Consider the following 17,974-nt stretch of genomic DNA (forward strand, 5'->3'; position numbering starts at 1 on the left):
AAAAAGTGCCCTGGTCGTCCACGGACAGCGTGACTGTACTCTGCTGCTCCGGTTCAGCGCTGTTCACGTTGTGCTCTGCAACGTGACCTGCCGTGTTACCATTCCTCTCTCCGCACAATCCACGAGGCGCTCTGGCTCCGCCCCCCTCCGGTGTCCTGAAAGTGTGTCACTGGGTTAAAGTGGCTCGAGACGCAAAGGGCGGATGGCGAGGGGGCGTGTCCGACAAAATAGGTCACATGGGCAAGCCCACGATTGAGAACATTTAGTTCTCCTGACGAGCTGCTGCTCCTCACACAACAAGAGGGGAGCTCCATCGATCCAGACGTGTTTGACTTCTTCTTCTCTCTCTCGAGATACTCTGCAGATTATTCAAATATAGACTTCTGACATGAGCGTCATCTCTAAAGTACTCGCGCACAAACGTCAAGTTTAATTGTTCTTTCCGTGAGATTTGCAGACGTCGTGACAGACAGTTTGAATCATCTGTTGGAGAGATTTTTCCTTGTTTCCCTCGATCACAGATGCCTGAGGACATGGGGACAACCAGGCCTGGTAAGAGGACACTTCATCGTGATTTTAGGCAGAGAATGTAATGCCATTCATTGCAGGCACTGTGCAGAGTGGTACCGTTTAAAGGGAATAACGGGCTTCTATAAAAGTCCCACTTCATTCTTAAAATACCTCGCCATTACAGAGCATCAGGTTTGATTTCGTCTTTTTATTTATAGTAGATAAATCATTTGTGGTTCCCATAATTACTTTTTTTTTAATGGATCCAGGGAATAAAGTATTTACTAAGAGGGCAGCACACAAATGAATGGAGTCCTGCCGTTGAAACTTGTTTTTCAGCACTATGATCGTCAACAATGTCAGAAAATGACACAATTTTAGAAGTTATGTAAACGTTGTTTATGAACTGTAAAAACAACGCTACTGCACCCCGGAAACCGTGTCTTATAAACGGGGTTAGGAGTGCCACAGTTCCGCACGACGCGTCGGTGCTACATTTACATTTGACACAACAACCGTGTTTATCTTCCCCACGTCCCCGCTCACATGGCCAGCGTAGCCGAGGCCATGTGTTCCGTGTGTACACGCTCTCATAGGAACACTCCTCTGATTGGCCGAGGGGCGTGTCCTCCGCGAGCACGCGTCTGAGGTTAGAGCTCTTCTCGGATTGGCTGGAGGCGGAGCCCGTGACGCAGAGCGTTGCATAAATCACAGTGTACACAGGACGCTCCACGCGAAGCTGCACCGCGAGGTACACGTGAGACCGGAGGAGGGAGGGGTGGGGAGGGGAGAGACAGCAGCCACTGACCTAGATTGTTTTCTGTTCCTCGCGCTTCGGTTTCGCAGAAATTCATGACAGGTTCACGTGTGGGTGTGGGCCGTAAAACAAAAAGCGAACAGTCATGGTTGAGGTTAGGTAATCATCTGTTTAATTTAGGAAAACAAATCAGGCTTTTGCACAGATATTCAAATAAAGACTAAAACTTACCAACCATATTTAACCTACCAAGTCACGTAACCAGTTAACTTTACGTTCTTCGGGGTTTTAACGGTCTTTGAACAACATGGGAAACATATTTAAATAATAAATGAAGCCCGAAAGTTTTTTTGGAGAAAATATAGGAATTTGCTTAACAAATAACTTTTAAGACAAAGTACATGATGATGGGGGGGGGTATACATTACTATAAAAACAACACTTAAATGTCAGTTACGTCGTTTTGACGTTACGTTGTTCTCTGCGTGAGGTGACGTCACACTCCAACTTTGTTTTTCAATTTCTTTCTTCCTGCAAACACAAGACTTTCCAGAGAATGTATAGTCATGTAAACTTGACTCAAATGCATTGAAAAGTCTTGGAAATAATATTTATTTTTTGATGTGTATGAACCCTGATTCTAGTGCCTTGCCCAAGGGCACTTCCCATAGAAGCTAATCTATTTATTACTTGGTGTATCAGTGACACTTTTTTAAAAAAATGTTTTCAAACAAAACAAACCGGAGCTGTAATCCGGCCAAACCTGTCATTACACAACCCCGGGTGGTTGTTTTTCCTCTTTTTGTTTAGCATTCTTTTCTTCCCGTGACGGCTCTAGTTGCTTCAGTGACCTTGTCTGGAGCACACTCCCACAGCACGGAGACACACGTTTGTTATGTAATGGTGTTATCCAACCAGCCCGCCCTGTGGCTGATGACAGCAGATCAATCTGAGCAGTGAACAAACCAAACCAGGAAACAAACACATTCTGGACTGCTTGTCTAGGCGTGTCAAGTTGGCACATTTATGTACTTGATGTACTGCCAAGTGTAATTTGGCACACAAAACAATCCATTTTTTTTAATGACTGCGGTTTAACTCGTGCTATAGTCTCTTGTGTCACAGTGACTGTGGCATGCTTGGTGTTTTAGTAAAGTGGAATTACATTGAATACCTGGATGTCGATATGAGCGTGTGTTTGTAATTGCATTGAAATAAAAAGGGAGGTAATTAACGTGCTATAACGGTGTCGCCGTCTCTCCACAGGAGGAGTCATCGCCTACATTTCCTCCGGCTCCGCCTCCAGCCCGGAGTCCTTCATGCTGAGCACCAGCCCCAGCAAAAGCTTCCTGACCACATCGCAGTCGGTGTCCCGCCAGTCGCTGCCCAGCAGGGCCGTGGGCATGGTGGTGGACATCGCCCCGCCGGCCAAGCAGCGAGGCCACGGCGCGGAGAAGCCCGGGCGCTCCTCCACATCAGCCAAGAGCAGCATTACCAGTAAGCACAGCATCAAAAGTCTTGTTGTTATTATTAAGACTATTGAGAAAGATGTTGCGTATCTGATCTGGTTACCCATAAATCATTGCTTATGTCTTGTTTGTTTTTTTTTTCTCTCGCAGAAATTAACGGCATGGTGCTGCTGTGTAAGGTGTGTGCCGACGTGGCCTCGGGCTTCCACTATGGCGTCCACGCCTGCGAGGGCTGCAAGGTGAGACGGGTTCCCCGAGAAAGAAGCTTGATTCACATCCTGTTGCTGACTTTGAATGACTCGTGCTCACCACGAAGGTCTTGTGTTTTCTTCAGGGCTTCTTCAGGAGAAGCATCCAGCAGAACATCCAGTACAAGAAGTGTCTTAAGATGGAGAACTGCACCATCATGAGGATCAACAGGAACCGCTGCCAGCAGTGTCGCTTCAAGAAGTGTCTGTCCGTCGGCATGTCCAGAGATGGTGAGCAGTCAAGTTGAATTATTTACTCCACAGCTCGTTAAATGTTGTTTAATCTCGACACAATCTAACGGCACTCCTTTTTACTCCCAGCTGTCCGATTTGGCCGCATCCCAAAGAGGGAAAAGCAGAGGATGCTGCTGGAGATGCAGAACGCCATGAACAACATGATGAGCAACAACAGCCAGCTGCACAGCATGCTGCAAGGCCACCAGAGCCCGCCGCTGCCCATGGAGGCCATGACCAGCGACGCCAGCTCCCCGCTATCCTCTTCCTCCTCCTCGTCCTCCTCCGCTTCCGACTCCCCGTCGTGCTCCAACCCTTCCTCCCCGCGGTGCCCCCAGGACTCCGAGTCCGTAGTTTCCATGGACATAAACTCCAGCTCGGCCTCCTCCTGCGCGTCGGACAGCGGCGAGGACGAGGCCGCGACGGCGAGCAGGCAGCACCGCGAATCCTTCGCCTACAGCCAACAGGGCCAGGCCTCGCCCTCGTCCGGGACGAGCTGCTGGAACAACAATGTGGTTGTAGGAGGTTACCAGCACGGCTCTTACAGTAACGGCCAGCACGTCGCCAACACCGCTTACAGGGAGGAGAGGGGAGTTCACCAGCAGCAGCACCAGCAGCACCAGCAGCACCAGCAGCAGCACCAGCAGCAGCAGCACCAGCAGCACCAGCAGCAGCTCCTCAACGGCACCCCTAGCTGTAATCCATCAGAAGATGGCCAAAGACAGCATGGCGTGAACACACACACTGCCTCAAGTGGTTATAATGGACCAACCAGCTGCGTGAACAGCAGAGCGCACTTGGTGAGTGATTTGTCTTTCTCGTTCTTGAAATTCATATAAATATTCTTGAATCCAAACGTAAAGTTGGACGCCTCATCCTCCTCCCTGACTGACCGACTTGACTTGGTGTTTTTTTTTTTTTCCAGGTCTGTCCCATGAACTCATCACCCTACGTGGACCCCCGCAAGCCGAGCCAGGAGGTCTGGGAGGAGTTCTCCATGAGCTTCACCCCGGCCGTGCGGGACGTGGTCGACTTCGCCAAGAGGATCCCGGGCTTCCGCGACCTCCCCGAGCACGACCAGGTCGGCCTGCTGAAGGCCGGAACCTTTGAGGTAATAAACACTTCATGTTGTTTTGTGCTTGCTTTTGAAGTCAAACGCGGCGGGCTCCTCGAATACAGGAGCCACTGTGGCTTTTAACAAACAGATAATATTTACTCTGATAACAGTTGGAATGGAAATGAAAGAGACTTCACAAACTCTCTTTCGGTGCATTCTATATACAGCATTAAAGACATTTCTAGTTATAAGAGATGAGACGTACAGTCATCACAAGATGTCTTTACCTGCACACAACTCAAACCAACCTCCTCCCCCGCTCTCTTCCCAGGTGCTGATGGTCAGATTCGCCTCTCTGTTCAACGTGGTCGAGCGCACGGTGACCTTCTTGAGCGGCAAGCGCTACGGCCTCGACACGCTGCGGTCGCTGGGCGCCGGCGAGCTGCTCAACTCCATGTGCGAGTTCAGCGAGAAGCTGTCGACGCTGCGGCTCGACCCGGACGAAATGAGCCTCTTCACGGCCGTGGTGCTCGTCTCAGCCGGTAAGAGAACTTGTCTCCGGATATGTCGACGTATGTGAGGACATAAGAAAGGGGAGAAGTCGTACGAATACAGCTCCACTGTTACTTTTTATACCACAACTTGTTGTATTACTACTACTGTTGGCATAACAAGGCTCTGGAGCACCAAATATCTGCTCCATTCTATATAAATCAACGTATAAACACACAAACGGTAGTTAAAATATGTAGTGTGACGTATTTAAAAGCTAAATGTACATTAGCATTAACCCGTTCTCCCTCCTTTCTCTTCTGGTACAGATCGCTCAGGGATCCAGGACCTGAGCTCAGTGGAGGCCCTGCAGGACAAACTGATCCGGGGTCTGAGAAACCTGGTGATGCAGAACCACGGCGAGGAGTCGGCCACCACCTTCACCAAGCTGCTGCTCAAGCTTCCCGAGCTGCGTTCACTCAACAACATGCACTCGGAGGAGCTGCTCTCCTTCACGGTGCACCCGTAAAAAAAAAAAAATTAAAAAAAGCTTCCTCCACCTTATCCACACACCTCCACCACGACCTGCCTCTGACTGCGCCCTCGCCCTCCTCCGCACCCGACCAACCCAGTTGCGCGTTTGTTTCTAGAATGTATTCAAAGTTATTTTTTATTCTATTTTTGTTGAGCAGACCCGAAGAGAGAAGAATATAAAGACTTACTGTATTTATAGAAGAGCATGTGGCACGCAAACAAAAGTGTCGGCGCTTTTTATATTTTACGAGAGAACGAAGAGCACCCGACTGGCTTCATGAAAACGATGCGAGTAGAAACCAATCGCTCGACCCAAAAGCCGTTTAATTCCAAAGTGTGAACTCTGACGAGCGGGCGAATGTGAGAGACCGTATATACCGGACGTACCGCATGTTGGTTTGGTCCAATAATTCTTGACTGATGTCGGCGAGGACGGCAAGACATCGGAGAAATGTATCGACGAATGTGTGACGACCGCTGCTAATGCATGGCTGTACTTAATGCAAACAGGTTTTACTCGGGTCTTCTCCCTCTCGTCTCAGAAAGCATCAGTTCACAGTTTCACTGTAAATAGTGTCGAATGTTTTGTTTTTATTTAATGTTTTTTTTTTTTTTTTACAACTGCCTGCACACTGTCTGGTGACTTTTCTGGGGGAGTCGGTGACGCCTTTTTTTTTTTTTTTCTTTTTTCATCAACACTACATTTGCACGTGTTCTGGAGCAGAAAAACCAAGTAACATGTAAATGCTACATGTACACATTGTCACACGTGTTTCTGCTGTTTTCCCATTTGTTTTTTGTAAATGTATATTTGTTTTTGTGCTTTCAGCATAGCACTGAATTTTGAAGTTTGTCATCCATTTTGTTGAAATGTTTTTTTCAACTGGCAACACTGCCATATGTAAATAACTATATAAATATATACATATATAAATATCGGATGAAAATATGATATAATATGAATAAAAGTAAAAAATACTCTTTGTACTTTGTGTGTTTACTGTAAGTATTTTTGAATGAATGAAGCTGACTTCAGAGTGACTGTTGTTCTCCACTAGGTGGAGCTGTTCAACAGCATCTTGACTTCAACTCCCTTTCTACTTGATAACCTGAAGTTACCAGTTTGTCTTTGGAAATTGTTGCCTAATATGAATGAGCTTAGCCTCCAACGATCCACCTGCAGATCAACTTTCCAATTTACTTGCATACATTTCAAATCTGCTGAGCTTCAACAAAATCCATTTTAAAGAAGACCTGAAACTTCCCACTTCCCATCATCTCCACATCGTCCCATATTGTCTCCATAACACCAATGCCACAACCATTGTTCTACCACATTAAGCCTGTTAGAAATGTGCAATCTTCTTTGAGTTTCAAATTTCCCCAGGGTGTAAAAAAAACACAAAAGCAAAAAAATATCTAAATGTATTTATTATCAATGAAGTTTTTCCACCTTTTCTTTCCAATAAGCACCATTTTTTTTGTCAAAGAAACTTTACAATATAAAGAAATGTACGAAGAAGGAACCGCTCATTTTTCTACATCAGACATTTAGGATCTGAAACTACCCTTTAGTAGAGGTTGAGCCCAAATGACCCCAAAAAACAGAACCGGGTGGCATTTTAGGCTTGATTACAATCAGATTGATGCAGAGCAGGTGCACAGACTTGCAGCCAAAATGAAAGACCCTAAACTTATAAATCACCTTAAAACAAATGGGTGCAGAATACACTCACACTGACAGTTAATACAGTACAAGCACCATGCCGTATTTTTTATGCTAAGACAAAGAGCCAAATCTCCAAATCAGTGACCAGAGAGGTATAAAACAAATCTTTAAACATCTGAGGAAGCCTTACTGCGCAGATTTTAAACTAAAAGCACAATTTTATATCTGTATCTGAAGGACAACAGAGATTACAAACCACAAAGGGACAATGTTTTAACAAGAGATTGTCTTTGAATTCAAAACCCTCCGAATGTAAACTTTCAACAAACATAAATGAGTTTAGAGTCCAACGATACATGAGCAGCCTGCGGCACGACTTTCTAGCTCAGCTGCATTCCATCAAGCACAAAGTGAAAACACCTATAGAGGTGCGTCACACGTCTGGAGGTTCTTCCTCCATATCATCCCATACAAACTATGAGCAGGTAAATATCGACTGTGAACACTGTGTGACTCAAAATATGTTCCGGTTTTCAAACAGTCAAATAAAAAAAGTCCTTAACGTAAAATCTGTGTTTTTTTGGGGGTCAGTGTAGATTTATTCTCTACGGATGTTTTAACGCGACGTTCGTCTCTGTATTCAAATCTCTTTAAATGTATCATTCAAATCCACGAGGCCGCACAACATCAACATCCACTCTGAGCGATGACGATGGAAATGTGGCAGTTAAAGAGAAAAGTAGAAGTAAAGTCTGATGTTCTATGTCATCGATCTTGTAGAAATTAAAGTGAGGGCAGGTATCATTTAACAAAACAATGTGCAACACATTTTTTATTAGATTAGCTCTCACCTTGTGTTGAGAGGCCTGATTTAGAAACCTAAATGGCACAAAAGGACTCAAATATCAACACTTATAAGGTCACCTGCAAATGTTTAAATAACAAGAATGAATTCATCTTTTTGGTCTGACTCTTTTGTAACTGATCATTTGGTTGTTTCCTTTAAGTATCATGTTTTATTTTAAGGGTTAAAGGTGCTCTGTCTCACCAAAACCCAGTCTAAGTATCCTCCGCATTGCCCCATACATCACGACTGCACTACTCCAATTGTTTCTGATTTGTATGATCGTTTCAGGTAAATTTATGTTAAACCCGATCACCAAAAAGACGTGTTGCAAACTTATTATTTGCATTCATTGTTTTTCCAGATGATTCATTCAAATCTAACTGACCACGTAATGTTGACATCCACTCAGGTCTCACGATGATGTAAATGTGGTAATAAAAGAGAAAAGGCACTCGTAAACAAGAATCTCCAGGTTTGTGTCATAAATGTAGCTGCAGCTTGTAGTTTGATATCTCGCGCTTCTTTCCGAGAAGATAAGAAGATTTATACCACATGTTAAATATTAAAGCTACAGGTGGCAGCAAGTTAGCTTAGCTTAGCATAAAGAATGTAAATACCTGTATTTATTCCAAACTAAGCTAACCGGCTGCTTGCTGTTGCGTATATTTAAGATAGACCTTCAAACATGAGTTTAAAAAAAATACACCTACCAGCACTATAGAGCTTACGAATCAACACATTATCGTATTCATTAAGCCAGGCTATCTGTGTCCTCCTGCTTACAGTCTTTGTGCTAAGCTAAGCTAGCTGGCTGTTGCATCATTTAAAACATACAGACATTTCCAAAGTACAAAAATACACCTACGAGCACCTAGAAAGCTTACTAATCAACACATTATCTTGTTTGTTTAGCCAGGCTAGCTGTCTCCTCCTGCTTACAGTCTTTATGCTAAGCTAAACATAGCCTACTGACCAGAGTGGTATCTATCGCCTCATCTTACGAAGCAAATAAGTATATTTCTCAAAAGTTATTGAAGCTTTCTTTTAAACACAAGGGGATAAATATACTTTAAAGTTCCTTCTGAGTCTCATAGGCTCTAAAAGTAATAATTATGTTGCATTTAACATATCATACCTAACATATCAAAGGCTGGTGGAAAAACATGTACCTTCTAGTAACTTATTAACTTATCTAGTAATTCAAATTAAAATCCATACTTTATAGTTTATAAGACTTTCAGGATATTTGAGATTTAATGTTCTTTTTTTTGGGTGTCAGATATTAAGGTTTGGATAATTTCATGTCATTCATATCATTTTAATAAAGATCAAACAAAGATAAATGATCTCTGCTGTTGTGATCTGAAAGTACTGACTTTTGGTCCGACCGTGACAGAGGAAAAGGTTGATTATTCTTTTTGTCAGTGAGGGCGTGTCACAGTTTTCTCCTCCAATCCGTGTCTTCAAAGTTAATTGTTCATCTGTAGATCAAACTGTGCTGATTTGCATTACCATAGAAAAGGAGCCTCAAACACGACAGTAGTGGTCAAACACTGAAGAAGACAGACAGACGCTCATGCGTGCTCAATCAGCTGAAGACATTTGAAGTTGGGTAAATATGTAGCTTCATCTATTGTTATTGTTTTTGAAACTATCTAACATTGTTTCGTGCAAATTGTTTAAAGGAGAAAATGTGTTTATGCAGCTTCTCATAAATTCATCACCACAGGATACAAAACTGACTAAAGAATTTCTTATTCTTTACTTCTGAAAAAAGACTTTAACAAATAATAATAGAAAAAATATAATAAGATTAAATAAATAAAGTAAATCATTGTCTACATAATTGTTTACAGTTACACAGGGTTCAACTTCACCATGTTTGGGTTACATTCTGGAAATGATTAGGAGGCCGATGCTTGCAACATTTTTACTTCAAAGTGACAAAAGACAAAATCAATGAAATCTCTAAGAGCCAAATGTGTATTCACCTGACAAAATGTCAGTTTAGGTCATTAGGTTCATTTGTTGGTAATATTAGTGTCAAACAGTGGCATTTACTCAAAAAAAAAAAAATTAAATAAATAAAAAGCAACATTTAAGTGATGAACACATTAATAGATCAATCATTTTAATTCACTGTTATCTTTATTCTGAAATAACATTTTGGTACTTTAAGTGTATTTTGATGTAAATACCTATATGTACTTTATGTTCGTTCATGTTCTTTCGTCTAGAGTTAATTACAGTCAGCATGGACGGGGCCGTGTTGGCGACACTCTTTCTCACAGGTGAGATGGCATTTATGTGATGATTGATGGATTAGAGCTTATTGGACCATCACATAGTCTACTTTTCCAATTGTGAGGTGTATCGCTGATAAAGAAATGTAATAATATTACAATTTTTACTTTTTTGGTAATTACAATTTGGTATACAAATCCACTTCCCTCCTCAGGTTTCTGCGCCCTCTCCTCTTCTTTTCCAAACGCCTACTACTTCATCGAAGAGGAGATGACTTGGTATGAAGCCCAAAAGTACTGCAACTCAGAGAACACTGCAATGGCCCAAATACAGAACGTGCAAGACGCCACCGTCATGAGCAACACTCCAACTGGGGGATACACAGACAAGGCCTGGATAGGACTGTTTGCGAATGACTCAGAATGGACCTGGGTTAACGAAGAACGACCCAGGATTTTATATGGGATAGATGATCAGCAACATACCGACAAGCTCTGCGCAGCCATAAACATTCCGATGAAAGCTTCATATTCAACTGGAAAAACAAACACAGATGGGATGTGGACAGCTGCCAACTGCTCCGATAAGAAACCATTTGTTTGTGATGATGGTTGGTACAGTCTTGACATTTTGGAATTTTAGATTAGAGTAGCACAAACTGGAAATACTCATGTACTTATTTGAGTATATGCATTTACTACTATATTATATGTATTATATGATATAACATGAATGAAAGTTTATCTAGGATAACGCATATTCGACAAAGCGATCCACTGATGATTTTACTCGAGAAGTACAGTGGTGTTATGGGATGTCTTCCCTCATTAATGATCTTCGACAACGGTGGCCTGTAATCAAGTGACTCATGTAATTAATGTTAATTAGCAACAGCACAACTGATACTTTACTTCGGATGCCCGCGTCCATCGTACTGTACTACGGCTAATACCTAATAGCTGTGATATGAATCCATTTGCTCATGGTGCCTTTTATAACCTTCGTTTAACAATTTCTTCTACTTCCTCATTGTCTTTATCTCAACAGGTGAGCGTTACCATCTTAATCAGAGTAGAAGTACTTGGAATGATGCCAGAATCAGCTGCAAAGTCAACAGAGACGTTCTGGTCATTATCAGAAATGCAGATGAAAACACTGAAGTCATGAGCTTATTAGGAAATGAAGCAGCGTGGATTGGCCTCTACAGACATAAACTCTGGTATTGGTCAGAATCCGGAGAAAACAACAAATTCATGAACTGGCAAACCGGACATCCTGACGACATGAACGGGTCAGACAACTGTACCGCCGTAGCGTTGACTGATGGAAGCTGGACTGACGAGCAATGTGACGCAAAATACCCTTTCTTCTGCAGTCGAGGTGTGAATCACGCAAACATTTCCCCTTTTAAAGCTTTCCGTTAGATGACAGATGAGACATTAGACACAGTATGGAAGACGCATTGATCTGATTGAATGTTGATTTCAGCCAAAGTAGAAACTGAAGCTGTAATTTTGTTGCTAGGTGGCTGTTGCTGTTGTTTCCTGTGCAGGGTTGCACAATTTTGGGAAAATTCAAAGTGGAAATTGTCCATGAGAATTAACAGGAATAAAATGGAAATATACAGTTTATTTCTTTAGACTGTACTGGCCATGTTGTACGCAGATAGAAACAAACATTGTATTATCTTAAGCAGACGTAATTATAAACCCCTCTAATAGAAATGAAAAAAAGCAACAATTTAGTTGAGTTGGACTTGACTTATTTAATAACGTATTGAACTTTTGTTCAATACGATACAATAAAAAAACATTCCCTCCAAAATGGTACTTCCCCCCCCAAAAATAATTAATTGATGTATATTTATTTATCTAAATTGTGGACATTCCCTTCCATAATGTATTGGATCCCTTTGCAACCCACCACAGAAACAGTCGAAAATAGTATATTGAATTGAAAAAAACTAAAGGCTCAAACACACGCAGATGAGCTAAGCAAGATCAATTTCACACGTTCTGGAGTGCGTCACAGGAAAAATCTTAATGCAGCACAAGCGCCAGCTGCAGTCTGAGTGTTGCAGCTAGAGGGCGCCATAGCATGAAACGACCTGGAGAAAGCTGACTCCTTCTGTCTGGGTTCACTTCTGCTCAAAACTACCACAGCTGAGCAGTTTGACGAAGTGCTAGCTGAAGATGCATCGGCATATGTGCCATGTTTGTTTACTACAGTGGTCATGGAAACATTGATCAATCATGATCAGCTCTGAATCGCCTCCTTGAGGACTGACATCGGTTAGCACCACTGGTGCAATCAAAAGTAGTCGCCAGTTTATCATCTTTGTTATAGAGCATCTGTGACCTGGCTGTCAGAAAACACAGATCTCTTGTGTGTGTGTGTGTGTGTGTGTGTGTGTGTGTGTGTGTGTGTGTGTGTGTGTGTGTGTGTGTTTTTAAACTTGCTCCTGTTGTTTGTGACCCTGTGCAGTTTACGAAGCACGGCGGAAAACAGTGGTGAGGATGAAGATCCATTCCAGCAAGAACATGGAAGATCCCGCCCACAGTGCCGTCCTGCTGCAGCAGGTATAGTGTGTGTGTGTGTGTGTGTGTGTGTGCACTTTTAAATATATATCTTTGTGAGGACCATGTGGAATTTTCAGTCCTACAGAGTGAGGGGAGATGTTTGCAAAGGCTCAGGGTAGAATTAGGTTTAGGTTAGCGACAATAGTTAGGCCGGTGTGTGTGTGTGTGTGTGTGTGTGTGTGTGTGTGTGTGTGTGTGTGTGTGCACGCATTAGTGTGTGAGCAAAAAAGAATGAAAACCAATACGAAACAAAATACTTAAAGTATCATCTCTGTTCTTATTTAGTTGAGTGCAGCACTTGCTCAGCAGGGTTTGACTGACTTCCAACTGACCTGGAAGAAAGTTCCAGAGAAGATACAAGTGTATGAAAGCAGTACAAGGTGCGCGCGCACACACACACACACACACACACACACACACACACACACACACACACACACACACACACAGAGACACACACACATTGAATCTTCTCCAAATGCTTTCTGTTTCTATCTTTCTGTTTAGATGCTTGATGACGCTGTGAGAACAACTCCCAGAGAGATGCACCACAGCATCGTTCATACAAAGAAGTTACTCTCCAGTTACTCAGCTTTTCTGATTTCACTTGTCATTGAATTTTCATTTGACGGCAGCGTGTTTCACACATCATGTGTAACTTACACTTAGTGTTGTGAGATATAGTGACCAATATATAAACTAATAACAATGATGTATTGTTTTCCACTTAATGTCTCTCATAATACTGAATGTTGTTGTCAATGATCTAGTTTTCATTATCTTGCATTGCTGTTCTTGTACATCCTCATGTTTTAGTTGTAGAGGGATTTATAAATAACTACAATCAATAAATAAATATATTAAAAATAGATTAATGAGAGGATAATTCTGGTATATTAACTTCATATTAAGTGTTGTCTGTGTGCTGACTGAAACTCCAAAATAAAAGTATTTAACAACCTCCTGCGCCACAATCTAATCCAATATTGATACTCGTTACCAGGAGATGTTGGAAGGATATAAACGTTTCTAAGAAGCTACGTTTCTACGTAAAGAAACCTGTGGAGCTAACATTAGCACACATTAACTATGTGCTATTCTACACTACTGAATGTAAGAGCATGCTTCTTCTGTCTCGATCTCCAGGTGAAGTGGTGGTTTACGTTTACACTGAGATCTGTCGGCTTTAGCTTCTATCTTTATCTTTTTTAACTTGTTTTAGCAGCTGAATCAGTTTGAACTCCTGGGATATACCCTTCAAACGTATATATTGTAGACCCTTCTGTATGCTTCTCTCTGAAATCTATTATGTGTTTCCAAAAATGAAATATTTCTTCATGGAGGGCAGTTAGTGACAGTGTGGGCTCCATTGTAACGTTGCTCTGACAGGAAAAGAAAAATGAAGGAAAAGAGCCAAAACTACGACCGTGCAGTTTACACACACACACACACACACACACACACACACACCTTCATTACGTGACCTTTGATATCACACAGCCTTAACTCAACAGGGAGCTTAAAAAAGGCAAATGCAGCAGCAGCAGAGACACTACAGAGCCATTTACATTTCCTGGTTTGAATAAGAAATCTCTTCCAACAATTTGTTTGCTCATCTCCTTTCTTTTGCTGTCTGTAATCCACCGCAAATAATGTTTTGACACACAAATTGATTCAATTCAAATCTCCTGACCTTGTGTAGTCTCGGGGTTAACCACAACAATCAGCATTGTGAGAAAAGCATGACTTTCCAAAAGTTAGTACACACCGTAAGGTTCATTTTCAGATGTGGAGGGAAGTCAGATTTGACCTCTGAGGACTGTGAGAAGTCAAATACAATATGGCCGCCAGTCCCCTTTGTCATTTCGAACTAAGTTGAGGATGCCCATCCGTTTGGGGATAATTTTGAGATTGCCAGAACCCAAGACATGTATTTAGGTCAAGGCCAAATTCTGTTAAAAACATTTTGGACATTATTTTGCTAACATTAGCTTGGACTCTAGATTCACGGACCTCGTGAATCTTCCATTTTGCCACATAAGGTATAATGATACTTTCTAGAAAAACTACAAAAATACGTCATCCCTGCAGCGTTGGATGCGGTCCGAATCATTTTGCGTCAATGCTTCAATTTAAAGAAATGTGTGGTGTTGAAACAAATTATTATTATTGTTATCGTGTTAACTTTGACAGCCTTAATATGAATGCATGTGCACATTGTTTGCACGTGTTGAATAATAAATATCACGAAGCACTGAAATTTCTGAGATCATTTTACACTTTACCCTTACGTAGGCTCAGTCATTGGTACTTGATCATTCATATCATTGCATAGAAATCTGATATATAGTTATAATCTGAGAGCAAATGATACAGTCTGGATTTCTATTCAAAGTTAAGTTAAACTAAAGAGAATTGGTTTCTCTGTCTGATTCTGAAGTTATTGCAAGTAAAATGAAGAATGAATCGGTTGGTACTTGTCACTGTGCTTATGTTTTTTCATATTTTTAATCCTTGATGTATGTTTTCTTGTGGTAATTGTTGTCGTCTGTAACTTTTCTCATGCTGCCAGGTCGCCCTGGTAAGAGAGATTGTTGATCTCAACGGGTCTTACCTTGTTAAATAGAATAAGAAAAGCTTCCAACACAGTGCTGCATTCATGTAGTGTATATAACATAAACATCATAAAGTATAGACATAGTCCATCATGTTTAACTTGACTTTCTTATTTCATTGTGTTTATTATATTAAGTAGTTATTTTAAATGTATTTATTTTATTCCCTACTCTTTAGGCAGTTTTTTGTCTTACAGATTCAAAAGTGAGGAAGACCGTGGTGAGGAGGAAGATGGAGGCCGATGCTGACATGACAGATCCAGCAACTAATGCCCGAATGCTCCAACAGGTAAATCTCTTTCTCTTTCTCCCGCTCTGTTTCTTTGAAAATTAGGGAAAATAAGGCTAAACTAAAATGGTAAAGAATATATTTATTGTATTCCTCTTCATCTGGGTACAACCCTAATGAGTCAGGGATGGACTGACTTTAAGATTGGGTATCTATCTATCTATCTATCTAGAAAACAGGAGAAAGAGAAACCCACAGAAGCTCACTGCAATTTAAAATTATAATATAATTTTCTATCTGCAGACCACAAAGTCATCCTTAATGTCCATCCTCGATGACTCATTTGAACAATAATACTGTATCTAAAATACATATTTTCTTATAAATGATGATATAAACACTTTATTGTTAATGAAGTTATTTGTGTGTTTGATTAAGCTCCAACTAATAAAAGAGTTAAATAACTAATAATTAGAGCTGCAACGACTGTAGAATAAATCACCAACCATTTTAATAAAATGTAAAAGGAAAAGTTTTAAGAAATATTTCATGTAAAAATTTCTGAAAATGCCATTTTCAGATTTTCTTGCATTTCTGTATATTATGTTATATTAAATTGAATATCTTTGGGTTTTGGACTGACAAAACAAAACATTTAAAGACCACCTTGGACATGTTTTCACTATTTTCTGACATATAGAACAAACATTGCATCCAGAAAATAAATGGCAGGTTACTCGTTAACAAAAGTAATTCTTAGTTGCAGCCCTATTAATGAAATTATAATGTGTGATAGACTTTGTGTTTTGTGCTGCACATTGACATGATGTGTTTATATAACATCACTGAGAGGTGTTAGGGCTGGGTGTTATGGCCAAATTTTATATCCTGATTTAAGTAATTTAATAGCTATGCATAATATAATATAATAATAATAATAATAATATAATATAATAGCTGGCAAATAGCTTTGGTTTGATTACATCAATGTTGAAGTTGAGATTTACAAGAAATATAACTGTGTAAAGGGAATACTGCTGTCAAAAAGCACCTTATTTGTTTGAAGTGTTAACCAAATGTTATTGCACTTTTGTTGATATAGCAGTACTTTTAAATTAAAAGTGCGCAATACACTACTTATTAATTCATTATTGAACTTTGCGCATGACAATGCGATTAAAAATTGTAATTGTTGCCCAGCACTAAAATATATACATAATTACATACATACATACATGCATAAATAAATAAATAAATACATATCAAGAGGCTCTGGAAATGTTCTTCGAGAAGCCCAGAAAGATACACCGCAGTGCCAAAAGCTGCACACTTTGTGGATAATTGTCATAAAGAGAAATGTTCCAATGTACAGTTCAAATAATTGTTGAGTTGTCACATTGACTGCTGTCATTAAAATAAACACATGAACACCATGATTCCTTTAAGTGTTCGTGTCCCCCCCCCCATCATGTTGTTTATTTGTACATTTAAATAAGATCATACCCAAATGCAGCACAGCACAGGATACTTCTCTGACAGGTGAGCAGACATTTGATGACAAATCGATTCGAAGTTTGGTTGATTTGCTGCCAAGAGTTAAAATACTGGATTTTGTGTATGTGAGTACCAATCTATTCATTCTTTTATAATTACTATGGTTATTATTAGTAGTAGTAGTAATTAGGCATTTTATCATCAGTATAGTACAGAATTTATACAATTCTCAAAACTATTACAAATATTTCACCAAATATCTTGTACATATGCATGTGTTAAGGTGGATATATGCTCTAATGGTAAATTATGTTTTTTGTGCTTTTCTAATTTTGTAATTTAATTATATGTATATAAATATATTTTTGTACTTTTCAGTGAAATCAGAAATGGATTGGACCGTGCTTTTGATTTCTGTCTTTTTTGGTAAGAGTGACAATATCTTTACATAATTACATGGTGATTGTTGTTGGTTCTCATTTGCGCCGCAAAACAGTTAATTATTTCCTTTTGAATCAGACAGCTGAGAAATGTCGGCCTGTAAAAACAAGTTAATGTACAGAAGGGCTTCTGAAATCGTATATGACCTTTGACCTGCTCAATTGAATCTATCTTCTTCATTTTCTGACACTAAAAATCAACCATCACACTCATAAAGATATGATTAGAAGAAATGTGTCTCCAGTAATTGCAATACTGCATGTGGTTAAATTAGAACACATTTTTTCTATACGATAGACAAAGGAATGATTTTCTGACTCCTCTTCAGGCAGGTTGATTTATTTGATGCTGTTGATCATTGTAGTGGTCATTTCTCCAATAAAACTAAATAAATAAACATTGATCAAAGGGCCACTGATGCACCGTGGTTTGTGGTTCATGCAGGCAGAAAGAGTTGATTGTCGGTACAGGATTTCATTTTTCTCATTTATTTGGCAAACCAAACAAAAACAAGCAAATAAACGAAAAGAACAAAGAAAACTCCTGTCGCTGCCT

At 40.4% G+C, this 17,974-nt stretch overlaps 2 protein-coding genes across 2 annotated transcripts; both read left to right on the forward strand.

Moving 5' to 3' along the window:
• Nucleotides 1–265: 265 nt before the first annotated feature.
• On the forward strand, nt 266–5,569 carry nr1d2a (nuclear receptor subfamily 1, group D, member 2a). The gene is made up of 8 exons (XM_031867578.1): nt 266–552; nt 2,534–2,764; nt 2,887–2,975; nt 3,071–3,215; nt 3,306–4,018; nt 4,144–4,329; nt 4,607–4,817; nt 5,097–5,569. The coding sequence occupies exons 1-8, from the start codon at nt 522–524 to the stop codon at nt 5,294–5,296; spliced, it is 1,806 nt and encodes a 601-aa protein (XP_031723438.1). The 5' UTR covers nt 266–521; the 3' UTR covers nt 5,297–5,569.
• A 4,501-nt stretch (nt 5,570–10,070) lies between these two features.
• Nucleotides 10,071–12,646, forward strand: LOC116394323 (secretory phospholipase A2 receptor-like). Its single transcript, XM_031867351.1, has 4 exons — nt 10,071–10,108; nt 10,276–10,671; nt 11,109–11,363; nt 12,546–12,646. The coding sequence occupies exons 1-4, from the start codon at nt 10,072–10,074 to the stop codon at nt 12,644–12,646; spliced, it is 789 nt and encodes a 262-aa protein (XP_031723211.1). The 5' UTR covers nt 10,071.
• Nucleotides 12,647–17,974: the final 5,328 nt, after the last annotated feature.

The sequence above is a fragment of the Anarrhichthys ocellatus genome, unplaced genomic scaffold (assembly GCF_004355925.1).
Source record: "Anarrhichthys ocellatus isolate YVR2014 unplaced genomic scaffold, GSC_Weel_1.0 scaffold39, whole genome shotgun sequence".
NCBI lineage: Eukaryota > Metazoa > Chordata > Actinopteri > Perciformes > Anarhichadidae > Anarrhichthys > Anarrhichthys ocellatus.

What these genes read in the sequence shown, in the direction of transcription:
- nr1d2a (XM_031867578.1), top strand. Translation starts at nt 522, where the DNA reads ATGCCTGAGGACATGGGGACAACCAGGCCTG. An exon ending in AGCCAAGAGCAGCATTACCA is followed by an intron (nt 2,765 to 2,886) that starts GTAAGCACAGCA and finishes TTTCTCTCGCAG; the next exon opens with AAATTAACGGCATGGTGCTG. An exon ending in CGTCGGCATGTCCAGAGATG is followed by an intron (nt 3,216 to 3,305) that starts GTGAGCAGTCAA and finishes TTTTACTCCCAG; the next exon opens with CTGTCCGATTTGGCCGCATC.
- LOC116394323 (XM_031867351.1), top strand. Translation starts at nt 10,072, where the DNA reads ATGGACGGGGCCGTGTTGGCGACACTCTTTCTCACAG. An exon ending in GGCGACACTCTTTCTCACAG is followed by an intron (nt 10,109 to 10,275) that starts GTGAGATGGCAT and finishes TTCCCTCCTCAG; the next exon opens with GTTTCTGCGCCCTCTCCTCT. An exon ending in CATGAACGGGTCAGACAACT is followed by an intron (nt 11,364 to 12,545) that starts GTACCGCCGTAG and finishes GACCCTGTGCAG; the next exon opens with TTTACGAAGCACGGCGGAAA.